Genomic DNA, 14,618 nt, shown 5'->3' with positions numbered 1-14,618 from the left:
TTTTTTTTTTTTTTAAAGATTTTATTTATTTGACAGAGAGAGACAGCGAGAGCAGGAACACAAGCAGGGGGAGTGGGAGAGGGAGAAGCAGGCCTCCCGCCGAGCAGGGAGCCCGATGTGGGACTCGATCCCGGGACCCCAGGATCATGACCTGAGCCGAAGGCAGACGCTTAACGACTGAGCCACCCAGGCGCCCTGTTCCACTGATCTTTATGTCTGGTTTTGTGCCAGTACCATACCATTTTGATTTCTGGAATTGCAGTATATCTTGAAATCTGGAATTGTGCTACTTCAGCTTTGTTCTTCTTCCTCAAGATTGCTTTGGCTATTTGGGGGTCTTTTGTGGTTCCATACACATTTTAAGTATTACTTGTTCTAGTTCTGTGAAAAATGCTGTTGGTATTTTGATGGGGATTGCATTGAATCTGTCAATTGCTTTGGGTAGCAGGGACATATTAATAGTATTATTTCTTCCAATCCATGAGCATGGAATATCTTGCAATTTGTGTCATCTTCAGTTTTCTTTCATCAGCGTTCTCAGTACAGGTCTTGTAGCTCCTTAGTTAAACTTATTTCTAGGTATTATTTTTGGTGCAACTGTAAATGGAATTGTTTTCTTAATTTCTCTTTCTGCTACTTCATTATTAGTGTGTAGAAACACAACTGATTTCTGGGTATGAATTTTCTATCCTGCGACTTCCCTGAATCCATTTATTCTAATAGTTTTTTGGTGGCGTCTTTAGGATTTTTTATGTATAGGATCATGTCATCTGCAGATGGGGACAGTTTACTTCTTCTTTTCCAATATGGATGCCTTTTACTTCTTGTCTGATTACTGTGGCTAGGACTTCCAGTACTATGTTGAATAAAAGTGGCAAGAGTGGACATCCTTGTCTTGTTCCCGATCTTATAAGGTTCCAATTTGTAGATCATTGAAATAAATTCTAAATTGGTAGTGGGTCCTGGGATATGATTGCTAAAGCAGGAGGGAGTGGATGTGTTTAGGAGCTCAGCAGTGGGTTGTCCAGTCTGGGATTTGAGTCACATGTGGAACCACTGTTTGTGCCTGGTCCCCATGGCTGGAGACTCTGACTCCTTAGTTCTGGGCTCCAGCCTGGGCTTCTGCATGTTGATTCCATTACGCTATACAGAGTTGAAAACTGCCACGTGTGCCTGTTACGATCCTAAAGACTAATGTTTTTTTTTATATCATTCTTTGTTGTAATAAAGCCAGGAAGAAAGATAAGACGCATGTGCTGAGTTAGGGCCCTTTGATGTACATGGGGCTTGTAGTATAACCTCTCCTGCTGACAGTGTGCTGAGGGGTGTGCAGAATTCGTTATCTTTTCTTTTTTTAAAGATTTTATTTATTTGACAGAGACACAGCGAGAGAGGGAACACAAGCAGGGGGAGCGGGAGAGGGAGAAGCAGGCTTCCCAGGGAGCAGGGAGCCCGATGCGGGGCTCGATCCCAGGACCCCGGGATCCTGCCCTGAGCCGAAGGCAGACGCTTAATGACTGAGCCACCCAGAATTCGGTTTTTTCAGAAATGTTTTCTGGTTCTTGAAAAAGTCAGCTCCTCCTAGGAACAATGTGGGAATGATGGCAGTACCTATCTCACGGCATGTGGAGGTATGAGGAGTCACCGAGCGAACAGCTTAGAGGGATGCCTGGTGCATGGAAGGTGCCCCCTGCAGTGTAGCTGCAGTGTAGCTCTTATTCTTCGTGAGCCCAAGAAAAACTGCTTTTCGAAAGCATTTTCTTGAGTCCCAAAAGGTTTTCATCGCCCTGTGCTCTTGGGTTTTACGTTCCTACAACTTGACATTCTTGAATTTTATTCTTCCAATCCAGTCTTTATCAAAGACAAATGGAACTTCAGGAAAAAAGTGAATTTTCAAATCCGGGCAAGCTACCTTTTAAGGACAATGAGGAATTTGAATCATCTTTTGAATGTAAGTTCAAATATGAATACTGGTTTTTATAAGCTCAAAATGTAGAAAGCTTAGTTTTGGTGAAACATATTCATTGTCATGAAAAGCAAAGAAGTTACAGATTAGGATATTTTTATTTTGTTTTTGTTGTTGTTTTAAAAGATTTTATTTATTTGACAGCCAGAGACACAGCGAGAGAGGGAACACAAGCAGGGGGAGTGGGAGAGGGAGAAGCAGGCTTCCCGCGGAGCAGGGAGCCCGATGCGGGGCTGGATCCCAGGACCCTGGGATCATGACCCAAGCCAAAGGCAGACGCTTAACAACTGAGCCACCCAGGCACCCCAGGACATTTTTATTTTGTGATAAAAGCACCCCAGGACATTTTTATTTTGTGATAAAAGCACAAATACAGATATATTGCCTCATTTTTATATCACGAAGATTTTCAGGGGTGCGTTCTGAGTTCCATTTATTAAGCATTTGAGGATAGCTCACAATTTCAAAGTTGGAGCTGAGCCTGTAAGTGAATCCTTAACTCAGTTTACAAAGTTTGGGATTGCCTCAGATTTAAAATAAGTGATTTTTAAAAATTCTTTTTTCCCTTTTACGGAACAGGAGTATGCTGTTATTTTTATTTAAAGTATACTGATTCCATTGACTGCCTAAGATTTAGAAAGCCCATTTTTTAAATTAAAAAATGGAGGTAAAATAATACAAGCTTGCGAGTCTAGAATTGGTGCCCGGCTGTGGCCCTGCCTAGAGCCCACTGCTTAAGTACAAAATAGAGCTGTAGCGCGGGTCATCCCCGCAGCTCTGTCCACCTTGGACGTCTTCATATTTGTACATAACCTGCCATTTTGCTTCGTGAGCTTCATGGCGAGTGTGAAAGCATCATGTTTTGAACATTTCACTGATAAGGCTTAGTAAATCTTTCAAAATCCTTTTGACTAAGTTTGTTAAATCATTGATTTCAAATAGAATTCAAGTGATTATCAGCAAGCCAGGTGAATTCTTTCACTCAGTTGATATTTCCTTTTGGGTAACCAATGAGATTTTATAAAGGCATCTAATTCTTGAAAGCAGAAGAACACTGGGAGAAGTGAATACCATGGTCAGGCGGCTCCGATGTAGACTTCTAGAGTCCTCGAGACAAAGAGCTGGCCCAATTATTTTGGCCAAAACGCGCATGCTTCACCATGAGTTCTCCCGACACTGCGCTGCACCCCCTTCTCTTGCCCTCATTCCTGAGGACGCACGGGATACTTGTTTGCACCTCGTGTAGTTGCAGGGAGCGCAGCGAGGCCGTTTGAAGCGGACGGCCTCCATTCTGCCGGCGACATGCCTCATGTGGATGCTGCTGCGGCTGCCAGACCTATGTCCTGTCACTACCCGAGTAAGTTTTCCTATGTTTTAGTAAACAAAATAGATTAACGATTTAGTAATATTGAATCTTATTTCGTTTCATTTTCTATTTGCTTCCTCCATGCCTTAAGAAATTAGGATAAGCAAAACCTTTATATATTTCAGTCTTCAGAAAAACTGGTGACGTTGCAGGAAACTGGTCATGAGACTTGTCTTGCGGGCTCACCTTGTCTTTCCTTTGCCTCCTCCAGATGACCCACTTCCCTCCCCTGGGTGGAAGAAAGGTGTAGCGGGGAGATTGGAGCTTTGCTCCAGGGCTCAGCCAACAGCCAGGTCCTTTTCTTCTTGGACCTAAGTGTTGAAGCCCCAAAGTTGAAAGGAAATGCTTCGAGTAAAACCACCTATTAGTCCTTTCCAAACATTGTGAGGACATCATCCCTAAAAGCTATGCAAAGCCTCTTAGAAACAGTTTCTTGGTTTAAGGCACAGTTGGGAATATGAGCAATCCCTGAAAGAAGCAGGAGACTTTGAGAGGGTTGATTTTTGCTGATTCCGGAGTAAATCATTCTGGAAAGCACTCCTTCATTGAGGCCTGATCAAGAGCCTTTTCTCTGCTGTGCACTTTCCTCGTGGCTGGGCATACAGCAGTGTACCAACCCAGGCCCCTGCTTCATGGAGCTTCTAGTAGGAGAATTGGACAGTCGGCAGGCCGTCATCGAGGACCTCCAGTGGGATAGATACCGACAGGGACCGTGGCACCGGAGAGCAGATCTGATGGGCAGCCGTTTGGCAGAGATCTGAGTGAGTAGGGAAGTAAAATAACGTAATAGGATAAGGGAAAGCAACTGAGCAGACAGGTGTTCTGTTTCTGACACATAACATAGATTATGGTGAATGGCCTTTTAAATGACTATTAAATAGTGTGGTTACCTTTTGGTCATTGAGAAAGTCTCTGATATTTGTTGTTTCACCTCTTCATCTGGGTGCAAAGGGAAATGAAAAAGCCCCAGGCTTGATGCCTTTGTGTCAGTGGAAACACTTCTTTTCTTTGTTCTTAATGTCCGAGGCGGTTTCGGTACGCCACTCTGCTGAGTACACTGGACTCGGCTACAGAGTACACCTCCCAGGGAAGAAGCAGCCCTTTGCATGTGTTTAAATTCGCTCCCAAACTGCATTCTTACTGTGACGTTGCTACTCCATGGGGGAGCCTGATAGACCGAGGAGGAAGCCTCCTTGCCCCAGCAGGCAGGACGCTGCGTCGCTGCCTATGAAAATGGTCAGCGCCTCCTGTGGTATTAGAATTTCCTGACCAGGATTAAGAGAAGACTGTTGCTCCTGTCCCATCAGTAAAGCTGACTTTTTGCTAGTGACTTAGGACAGGGCATGGCAATGAGGTTTGAAGTCCCGTGGCGAACCTGTGAATTTGTTGTTTCTTAGCATTCCTGGGGAAAGTTGAGGTTATAGGCTAGAGCTGGAGGAGAAAAAGGTCAGCACAGTCATCTGTGGAATTGAGATTGAATTCAGCACGTGAGGCGTGCGGACCTGTGTTGCAAGCTTAGGGAACAAACGATTAAAACATGGTCCTTGGCCAGAAGGAGCAGAAGTAGGGAGACAGATGCCTATGGGTTGTGACAAGGCAGGTACAAAGCACTGTGTGAATAAGGTGCTGGAGTGGCCAGCTGTCACTTTAGGAATAAGGAGGACCTCCCAGAGGAGGTGGCTTTTAAGTGAGGGCTTGCATAGGAGGTAAGGTTGTGGGGGAAGAAGGGAGCACGTCAGGTTAAGGAGGCCGTGAAAGCAAGGGCATGGCGCAAGGCTGATGCAGCTGGGCTCAGCCACCAGTGAGCGAGCTGCTCTGTAGATGGAATGTTTCGGATGTGAAAGTTACGGTGATCGAGGAAGTCAGTCTGGAAAGAAAAAGGCAGATTGTCAGCCTAAACCACTATGGGTTAGGAGTCCCCCAGAGCAGACAGCGTGCAGAGCAGATCCAGGAAGTGACTGGTGCTCACAAAGGTGAAGGTGGGTTGCTTGAAGGCAGAGACGAGTGTCCTGGAGGGCATTGGCTAGGTGATTGCCGCCACCCAGGTAAATGGTGATAAGGACCCTCAGTGCAGCAGGAGGAAGAAAAACCTGTAAGCCCTGGTGGCTGAGTGGACATAGCATGGAAAGAGCATGATTAAAGGGACAGGAATGATGAGTTCAGGTATGAAGCCAGGGCTCTGGGGTCTCCATGTGCTGATGGCAGGAAGCCTGTTAGAAACCAGGGAGTGAGGAAACAGAGAGGTCGGGCCTGGAGAAGGAGGTATGGGAAGGGTCGGGGATCAGCCTGGAGGAGGTGGGCAGCAGCAGCGAGCTGGCTAGAATGGGGGGGGGGTGGAGGGCGTCTTGTCTGGGGCAGGAGAGACTGGGACGCCTGCACAGGAGCAAGGGGAAGAGCTGGGAAAGTGCTGTGTAAATGAAGAGGGACTGACGGTTAAGTCTGAGTCCTAAAGCTGGGGGCAGCCTCCTAACCAAATGCAGGGCTTGCCTTGGGAAGGGCGGAGGTGAGCAAAGAGCGTAAGAAGCTGCGATTGTGGGGGCGTGAGAGGCAGTTATAGTCATCGTATTAAGGGTGACTTGCCTTCATCTTAGCAAAGTAAAAGGCAGGGCAGGGTGCAGGGCTAGGAGTGGGTTTGGGGGCTTGAAGATGGAGCAGGTCAAGAGTCCTCTAAGAACCAAGCAGAGTCTTCCTGAGTCTTGGCAAGGGCCCCTGCAAAGCACTCATGCATATATTTGAAAAATCCGATGCTGGAAACTACGTGCCTTTTCTTTTCTGTCCCATTAGGCACAGATCAGAAACAAATGGGAGAACAGAAGGAAGAAGAAAAAATATGGGAAGAGCACATGAAAGACCGCAGGCAGAGAGAAGAAAGAAGGCAGAATGAGCGGCAAGAGGCTTTAGAAAGGGAACGAAGAGAACTAGAAAAATTGGATCAAGAGCGGGTAATGCTAAGTACACGCAAATTCCCTATGCTGCTTTTCCCTTGGTACACCTCCTGTAAGTACCTTGTTCTCAGGGACATGAGTCCTTCGTGTGTCCTGAAGTCATAGGAGTGGCAGATAACTTTGGTTTTGTTTTTGTTTTTGTTTTTTTACCATACAACATTATTATAGTATTATTGACTGTATTCCCTATGCAGTACTTCAAATTGCTGTAACTTACATATTTTGTGACTGGAAGTTTGTACCTCTTAATCCCCTTTATTTCCCCTATCCCCCTACCCACCTCCTCCCTGGCAACCACCAGTTTGTTCTCCATATTTGAGTCTGGGTGTTTTGGGTTTGTTGTTTCTTTGTTCATTTGTTTTGTTCTCTAGATTCCACATGTAAGTGAAATCATATGGTATTTGTCTTTCTCTGACTTATTTCACTTAGCATAATATCCTCTAGGTCCATCGTGTTGTCACAGATGGCAAGATCTCATCCTTTTTATGGCTGAGTAATAGTCCATTGTGTATATATACCACCTCTTCTTTATCCATTCATCTGTGGATGGACACTTGGGCTTCTTCCTTATCTTGGATATTGTAAATAATGCAGTAAACATAGGGGGGCGTGTATCTTTTCAAATTAGTGTTTTTGTTTTCTTTGGGTAAATACCCAGTAGTGGAATTACTGGATCATATGGTAATTCTACTTTTAATTTTTTGAGGAACCTCCATACTGTCCTCCACAGTGGCTGCCCCAGTTTGCATTTCTTTTTCTCCACATCCTCGCCAACACTTGTTGTCTTTTTGATTTTAGCCATTCTGACAGGTGTGATAGCTCATTGTAGTTTTGATTTGTATTTCCCTGATGATGAGTGATGATGAGCATCTTTTCATGTGTCAGTTGGCCATCTGAATGTCTTTGGAGAAATGTCTATTCAGGTCCTCTGCCCATTTTTAATTGGATTGTTTGGGTTTTTTGGTGTTGTGTAAGTTCTTTATATATTTGAATATTAACCCCTCATTGCATATATCATTTGCAAATATCTCCCATTCAACATGTTTTTTTGTTTTGTTGATGGTTTCCTTCACTGTGCTGAAGCTTTTTATCTTGATGTAGTCCCACTAGGTTTTTGGGGTTTTTTGTTTGTTTTTTGTTGTTATTGTTTGCTTTTGTTGCCGTTGTCTCAGAAGACATATCTAGAAAAATGTTGCTAAGGCAGATGTCAGAGAAGTTACTGCTTGTGTTCTCTTCTAGGATTCCTGTGGTTTCAGGTTGCACATTTAGGTCTTTAATCCATTTTGAGCGTATTTTTGTTTAAGAAAGTGGCCCAGTTTTCCCAGCACCACTTTTTGAAGAGATTGTCTTTTCCCTGTTGTGTATTCTTGCCTCTTTTGTCGTAGATCAATTGACCATATAAGCATGGGTTTATTTCTGGGCTCTCCATTCTGTTCCACTGATCTATGTGTCTGTTTTTGTGCCAGTACCAGACTGTTTGGATTATTATAGCTTTGTAGTATATCTTGAAATCTGGCATTGTGATACCTTCAGCTTTGTTCTTCTTTTTCAAGATTGTTTTGGCTATTTGGGTCTTTTGAGGTTCCATACAAATTTTAGTATTATTAAATTTAGTATTAAAAGCCTGCTGTAGGCATCCCAGTCTTCTTTGCTTAAGAGCACTGAGAAAGGCTATGTATAACATAGACCTTAGGAGTTTAGCAACAAAGGGGAGCTTTTGCAAGCTCATTTGCGTTCTCATCTGGTCCTGGAAACAAGCTGTAAAGGAGGTGGGCTTGGCTTTGCTTTGCTATAGGTCTTCCCTTTTTAAATGGGGTTCTTTTTTTTTTTTTTTTTTAAGATTTATTTTTTGACAGAGACACAGCCAGAGAGGGAACACAAGCAGGGGGAGTGGGAGAGGGAGAAGCGGGCTTCCCGCGGAGCAGGGTGCCCGACGCGGGGCTTGATCCCAGGACCCTGGGATCATGACCTGAGCCGAACGCAGACGCTTAACGACTGAGCCACCCAGGCACCCCTTTAAATGGGGTTTAAAGAAGACTTCCAAGGTCAGCTAGCTGGGATTAGAGGAACACCAGGGAAGTGACTGCTGGTCAGCAGTGGCTTCCAGGGCCTCCCCTGCCCTCCTCCTTCCTCTGATTCTCTTTTGGCCTTCTAGGTCCTGATTCTGGTCCTAGGTGCATGGGTTACTCTGGCCACTTCACAGACCTGCTGAGTCTTACCGAAATTCATCTTCCATATGGATGTTCCTTGGACTCCTGGTTAATTTGGTTTAAAGCACAGGCCACTTGAGGCAAATTAATTCCTTCCTTCATTGAGATACCTGTTTGTCTCCCTTTGGTAGCAATGACTTCAGTTAAAGAAACAGTTGTTTGGCATGCAGGTTGTACTTAAAGGACCAGGATTATGTTTCTATGCCTTTTTAAACACTTACAAGTTGTTTTAATGTACTTGTGTATTTCCTATGTTGGCACCTGTCTATTCCATAGAGGATGATTGAAGAATCATTGAAGATTGAAATGGAAAAAGAATTAGAAATGAGTGTTGAAGAAACGAAAGGCAAATCTGTTTGTGGTGAAAATCCTTTAGAGAAATACATGAAAATTATTCAGCGGGATCAAGACCAGGAGACAGCAGATAAGGTGCTGATGCTGTGGCCCGGCCTTCTGTGGAGGGTGTTGCCGAGGGATGCTTTGGTTTGTTAGAAAGCTGTAGGACCCAAATCTGCCTTCTCCATTGGAGACAAAAAGGTAGAAGCATAGAAAATCCACAATTCAGATAGAGCCGTGAGTCTTTTTGATACATGACACTCTTGACAAAATTTCATCGCTTTGCTTGGGGAAAGATTGACGAGGTTTTGATTTGTCAACTTTTATAAAAATTAGGATGTCTCTCATTTTAAGAACAAGAAAGAAATGTAATGAAAGGTCTGTTCATGAATAATGAATGCATTAGTACCATCTGAAACATCGATGTTTTATTTCAGTCTCACACAGTGTGTGTGTTGAGAATGGGTACCAGATAGTTTATTTTGATGGGCTTGCTGAATTTCATGTTGAAAAGTCACCTCTTTTTTAGACTCTTTTAAGTTGCATATATATCTCAAATTAGTCCTTAGAGAAATCAAAATGTTGAATAAAACTGATATATAATGTAATTTCAAGATTCTTTTTCCCTCTTTGTATCAGAGTTCAAAGGTTGGCAGAGAAGCCTCAGAAGTGGACACAGTGCCATCGAGTGACAAAGACGAAAGGTATGGTTTCCTCAATATGGTGTTCCTGCACAGACCATTAAGTTGCTGGTGTGTCAGCCAAGGGAAACGTTCAGATATTTGAGTCTCCCTGTAAGAAATTAGTGAAACAATCAAAATTAGGGACTGCAAAAAAAATCTGTTGCATTTTTTAATTTGTAAAATTGCTTAAGCAAGGGCAGAAACCCCACAGAGAAAGAATGCGAACATCATAAAGATCCCTGAATGAACTTGTCAAGAATTTAATAAATTAAAATTGTTTTTATCTTTCCCTAATTTAGTTTCACGGGCTTTTCTCATGAAGAAACAGATGACTTTTGGTAACCATGTTTGCTGTCCAGCATCTTACCCATATAATGTAACTAAAGGCCTATGAATTCTCTGTGACAAGACAAAATTCTCAATAAAAATTCTATGTGTAATCCCATGCAATTTTGTTTTTCAAATTTTATTTGGTATCATAGTATATAAACCAAAAATCATCTAGTCAAGTAACACCTCTTTAGAATTTCTCCTTTTTAGGCTTTGCATGACACTAGAATGAGTTTTGTTCCTCCCCATTTTTGTCAGAGGTTATATTTATTCGAAAACTTCTTGGTCAAGTTCCAGGCCTACATATTGGAAGTTTCAGCTATGTTCCTTTCCTCTCCAGAGCTGGGCTACCCCCTGTCAAATAGGAGGCCATCTTCCCCAACACTCGCCGTCTGATCTGTCCCTGAAAATAAGGACACAGGCCTTTCCGTCCCAGGTGTTAGAAATAATACAGTATCACCTCTGGTCTTTACTTTTCACATCTTTTTCTTGAGAATGAACACAACCCATTCTTAGATGGTGATAAAAAGAGAAAGTAACATTTACTGAGCACTTTCTGTGTACCAGGTACAATTTTAAACCTTTATATGTATGAACTCACTTAATTCTTACATCATCCATATGAAGCATGTGTACTATGACTATCCACATTTTATGGATGAGGAAATGCGAGGCACAGAGAGGTTGGTGACTTGATCAGGGTCTCATAGTCATCAAGTTGCAGAGCCAGGATGTACATACCCTGGCGGGAGACCAGTGCTGCCTCCAAGCTGGGCTGTTCTGGAGCTGCCCCTGTGGAAGACATCCCACAACTTGCAGTGGGTCGCCCATTGCATATCCCTTTCCAGAGTGACCTTTAGAAACCACACAGCGAACAAATAGGATAATTGCACTCCAGTGCAGCACCCGCAGAACTTCCAGAAAGGGAGGAAGAAACCCATTTGCTGTTGTTCCCCTTTCTTCATCTTTGCACACCTGTACCTCACAGTCCAGCGTCTTGTGTGTGGGAGCATCTTGGAAAAGTTCTTTAATGACGTTGCCACTATGGTCACCAGAAAGTGCACACAGAACGGCCCTGAGGGTGACCACCCACCCAGTTTGCCTGGACAGTGCTAACCCATGGTCCCCCAGCTCCTAACATGGGATGGCTTTGTCTGGTCTGTCTTTTCAGTGAGGTCCCAGAGATCATTTCCCTGTACAAATACAGACTGGGTTGAATTGGAATTGCCAGTGATACTTACTAGGTCCCTGAATTCTAACAAAGTGGGAAGGCGATTTTTTTGTATTTGTTACTGCTTAGGCTTCTAAGGAGTTTCTCATTGAAGTATACCTTTGAAAGTCATTGAAGAAATAAGTTGTCTAGGCATCATCATTATCACACTTAGCACATCAAACATCAAGTCCTGTTGCCACCAAGAACTTGGCATCTTCTCTTTCAACACCACCTCATAACGTCTTTTTTTCTTCCAGCTTTCAGATAAAATTGACATATAACATTGTGTGCATTTAAGGTATAGAACGTGTTGATGTGGTACACTTATATGTTGCAAAATGATGACCACCACAGCATTAGCAAACACCTGCATCATGTCACATAATCACCACTTACGGGTAAGAACGTAGCAACTTTCAAGTATGATACAATATTATTCACTGTAATCACTATGCTGTACATGAGATTTTCTGAATTTACGCCGCTTGTAACTGGAAGTGTGTGCTCTTTGACCAACACCTCTTCCCCACTCCCCAGCTCCTGGTAACCACCAGTTTAGTCTGTTTCTAGTTCACCTTTTTAAGATTCCCTATGTAAGTGAGAACATACAGCATTTGTATTTCTCTGCCTTATTTCACTTAGCATTATGCCCTCCAAGTATTGTTGCAAAGAGCAGGATGCCTTCTTTCTCATGGCTCAATAATATTCCATTGTGTAGATGGTGTGTATGTATATACGTGTATATATACTTTATATACCACATCATCTTTACTAATCCATCCCTCCTTGATGGTCACTTAAGTTTCCAGAGCTTGACTATTGTGAATAATACTGCAGTGAACATGGCAGTCCAGATAGTTCTTCAAGAACCTGTTCTCATTTCCTTTGGTTAAGTACCCAGAAGTGGGATTGCTGGATCATAGGGTACTTCTATTTTTTAATTTTTTGAGGAACCTCCATACTCTTAACCACAGTGGCTGCACCAATTTATATTCCCACCAACAGTGCACAACCTCACCAACACTTGTTATCTCTTTTCTTTTTGATGGTTACCATCCTAACTGGTGTGACATGATGTCTCATTGTGGTTTTGATTTGCATTTCACTGACAATTAGTGATGTTGAGCACCTTTTCACGTACCTGTATGTTGTCTTTGGAAAAATGTCTGTTCAGGGGTGCCTGGCAAGCTCAGTCAGTGGAGCATGTGACTCTTGATCTCAGGGTTGTAAGTTCAAGCCCCAGATTGGGTGTTAGAGATTACTTAAATAAGTAAAATCTTAAAAAAAAAAAAAAGTTCCTCTGCCAATTTTTCAAATTGGATTATTTTTTGCTCTTCAGTCATATGAGTTCTTTATATATTTTGGATATTAACCCTTTATCAGATACATGGTTTGCAAATACTTTCTTCCACTTGGACAGGTTGCCTTTTCACTTTGTTGATGGTGCCCTTTGCTGTGCAGAAGATTTTTAATTTGATGTAATCTCACTTGTTTATCTTTGCTTTTGTTGCCTTTCATTCTTGTGTCAGATCCAAAAAATCATTGCCAAGACTGATGCCAAAGAGCTTACCCGCTATGTTATCGCCCAGGAATTTTACAGTTCAGGTCTTATGTTCAAGTCTTTAATCCATTTGGAATTGCTTTTTATGTGTGGTGTAAGGTAGGGATCCAGTTTCATTCTTTTGTATGTGCCTATTCAGTTTTCCTAATACCATTTATTGTAGTCTCTTCCCCTTTCCTCTATATATCCTTGTATATTCTTGGCCCATCTGTTGTAAATTAACTGATCATATATGAATGCGTTTATTTCTGGGCTCTCTTATAGTGTTCCATAACACTCATGATCTAGGTGTCTGTTTTTATACCAGTACCACACTATTTTCATTATTATAGCTTTGTACTATAGTTTGAAATCTGGAAGTGTGATGCTTCCAGCTGAGTTCATTCTTAAGATTGCTTTAGCTATTTGGAGTTTTATTTATTTTATTTTGTGGTTTCATACAAATTTTATGATCTTTATATTTCTGTGAAAGAATGCTTTGGGAATTTTGACAGGGATTGCATTAAATATGTCAATCACTTTGGGGAGTATGAACATTTTAACAATATTCTTCCAGTCCACGAACGTGGAATATCTTTCCATTTATTTGTATCTTCAGTTTCTTCAACGTCTTATGGTTTTCAGATCTTTCATTGCTTTGGTTAAATTTTTTCCTAAGTATTCTTTTTGATGCTATTGTAAATGGTCCTGTTTTCTTAACTTCTCTTCTGATGCTTCATTATGAGTGTATAGAAACACAACTGATTTCTGTATATTGATTTTCCATCCTGCAGCTTTACTGAATTCATTTCTTGGTTTTAATGGCGTTTTAGTAAATCTTTAGGGTTTTCTATATATAATATGTCATCTGCAGATAGATACCATTTTACTACTACTTTTTGATTTGGACAGCTTTTCTCTTCCTTGTCTAATTGCTCTGGCTTGGTCTTCAAGTACTGTGTTGAATAAAAGTGTCAAGAGTAAGCATTCTTGGGGCGCCTGGGTGGCTCAGTCATTAAGCGTCTGCCTTCGGCTCAGGTCATGATCCCAGGGTCCTGGGATCGAGCCCCACATCAGGCTCCCTGCTCCGCGGGATGCCTGCTTCTCCCTCTCCCACTCCCCCTGCTTGTGTTCCTGCTCTTTCTGTGTCTCTCTCTGTCAAATAAATAAAATCTTTAAAAAAAGAAAAAGAGTAAGCATTCTTGTCTTGTTCCTGATCTTAAAGGAAAAACTTTCAGCTTTCCGTTGTTGAGTGTATTAGCTGTAGGCTTGTTGTATATGGCCTTTATTGTGTTGAGACATGTTCCCTCTATACTCAGTTTGCTGAGAGTTTTTATCATGAAAGGATGTTGAATTTGTGAAATGCTTTTTCTGCATCTAATGGAATGATTATATGATTTTTATCCTTCATTTTGTTAATGTGTTGTAGAACATGGATTGACTTCCAGATCCTTGAATCCTTAGAATAAATTCCACTTGATCATGGTGTGTAATCCTTCTAATGTACTGTTGAATTCAGTTTGCTAATATTTGGTTGAGGATTTTTTGCATCTGTGTTTGTTAGGGATGTTGACCTGTAATTTTATTTTCCTATAAAGTTCTTATCTAATTTTGTATCAGGTTAATGCTTTGTAAAATGAGTTTGGAAGTATTCCCCGGAACCCCCCCCTTTTTTTTTTGAAGAGTTTGAGAAGAATTGGAGTTAATTCTTTAGGAAATGTTTAGTAGAGGGGCGCCTGGGTGGCTCAGTCATTGGGCGTCTGCCTTCGACTCAGGTCATGATCCCAGGGTCCTGGGATTGAGCCCCGCATCGGGCTCCTTGCTCAGCCAGGAACCTGCTTCTCCCTCTCCCGCTCCCCTTGCTTGTGTTCTTGTGTTCCCTCTCTAGGTGTCTCTCTCTCTCTGTCAAATAGATAAAATCTTTAAAAAAAAAAAAAAAAAAAAAAGGAAATGTTCAGTAGAATTCACCAGTGAAGCCATCTGGTCCTGGACTTTTTTTTGTGGAGAGAGTTTTGATTACTGATTTGAT

At 42.2% G+C, this 14,618-nt stretch overlaps 1 protein-coding gene across 7 annotated transcripts in view; it reads left to right on the top strand.

The window, feature by feature from the left end:
* OFD1 (OFD1 centriole and centriolar satellite protein) overlaps window positions 1-9,951 on the top strand; it is an 83,476-nt gene extending 73,525 nt beyond the window's left edge. For all 7 annotated transcript variants that reach the window (XM_081809154.1, XM_081809156.1, XM_081809155.1 and 4 more), the window contains 6 exons: window positions 1,851-1,951; window positions 3,213-3,323; window positions 6,117-6,274; window positions 8,764-8,916; window positions 9,463-9,527; window positions 9,806-9,951. In XM_081809154.1, coding sequence (XP_081665280.1) covers window positions 1,851-1,951; window positions 3,213-3,323; window positions 6,117-6,274; window positions 8,764-8,916; window positions 9,463-9,527; window positions 9,806-9,848 — 631 coding nt within the window. In that variant the 3' untranslated portion in view covers window positions 9,849-9,951. The remainder of the gene's footprint in view (window positions 1-1,850; window positions 1,952-3,212; window positions 3,324-6,116; window positions 6,275-8,763; window positions 8,917-9,462; window positions 9,528-9,805) is intronic.
* The last annotated feature ends 4,667 nt before the right edge of the window (window positions 9,952-14,618 follow it).

Source organism: Leptonychotes weddellii, chromosome X, assembly GCF_054177405.1.
Source record: "Leptonychotes weddellii isolate Sample4059 chromosome X, ASM5417740v2, whole genome shotgun sequence".
In the NCBI taxonomy this organism is placed as follows: Eukaryota; Metazoa; Chordata; class Mammalia; order Carnivora; family Phocidae; genus Leptonychotes; species Leptonychotes weddellii.
Note: the sequence above shows the minus strand (reverse complement) of the source record. Positions and strands in the feature narration are given on the sequence as shown.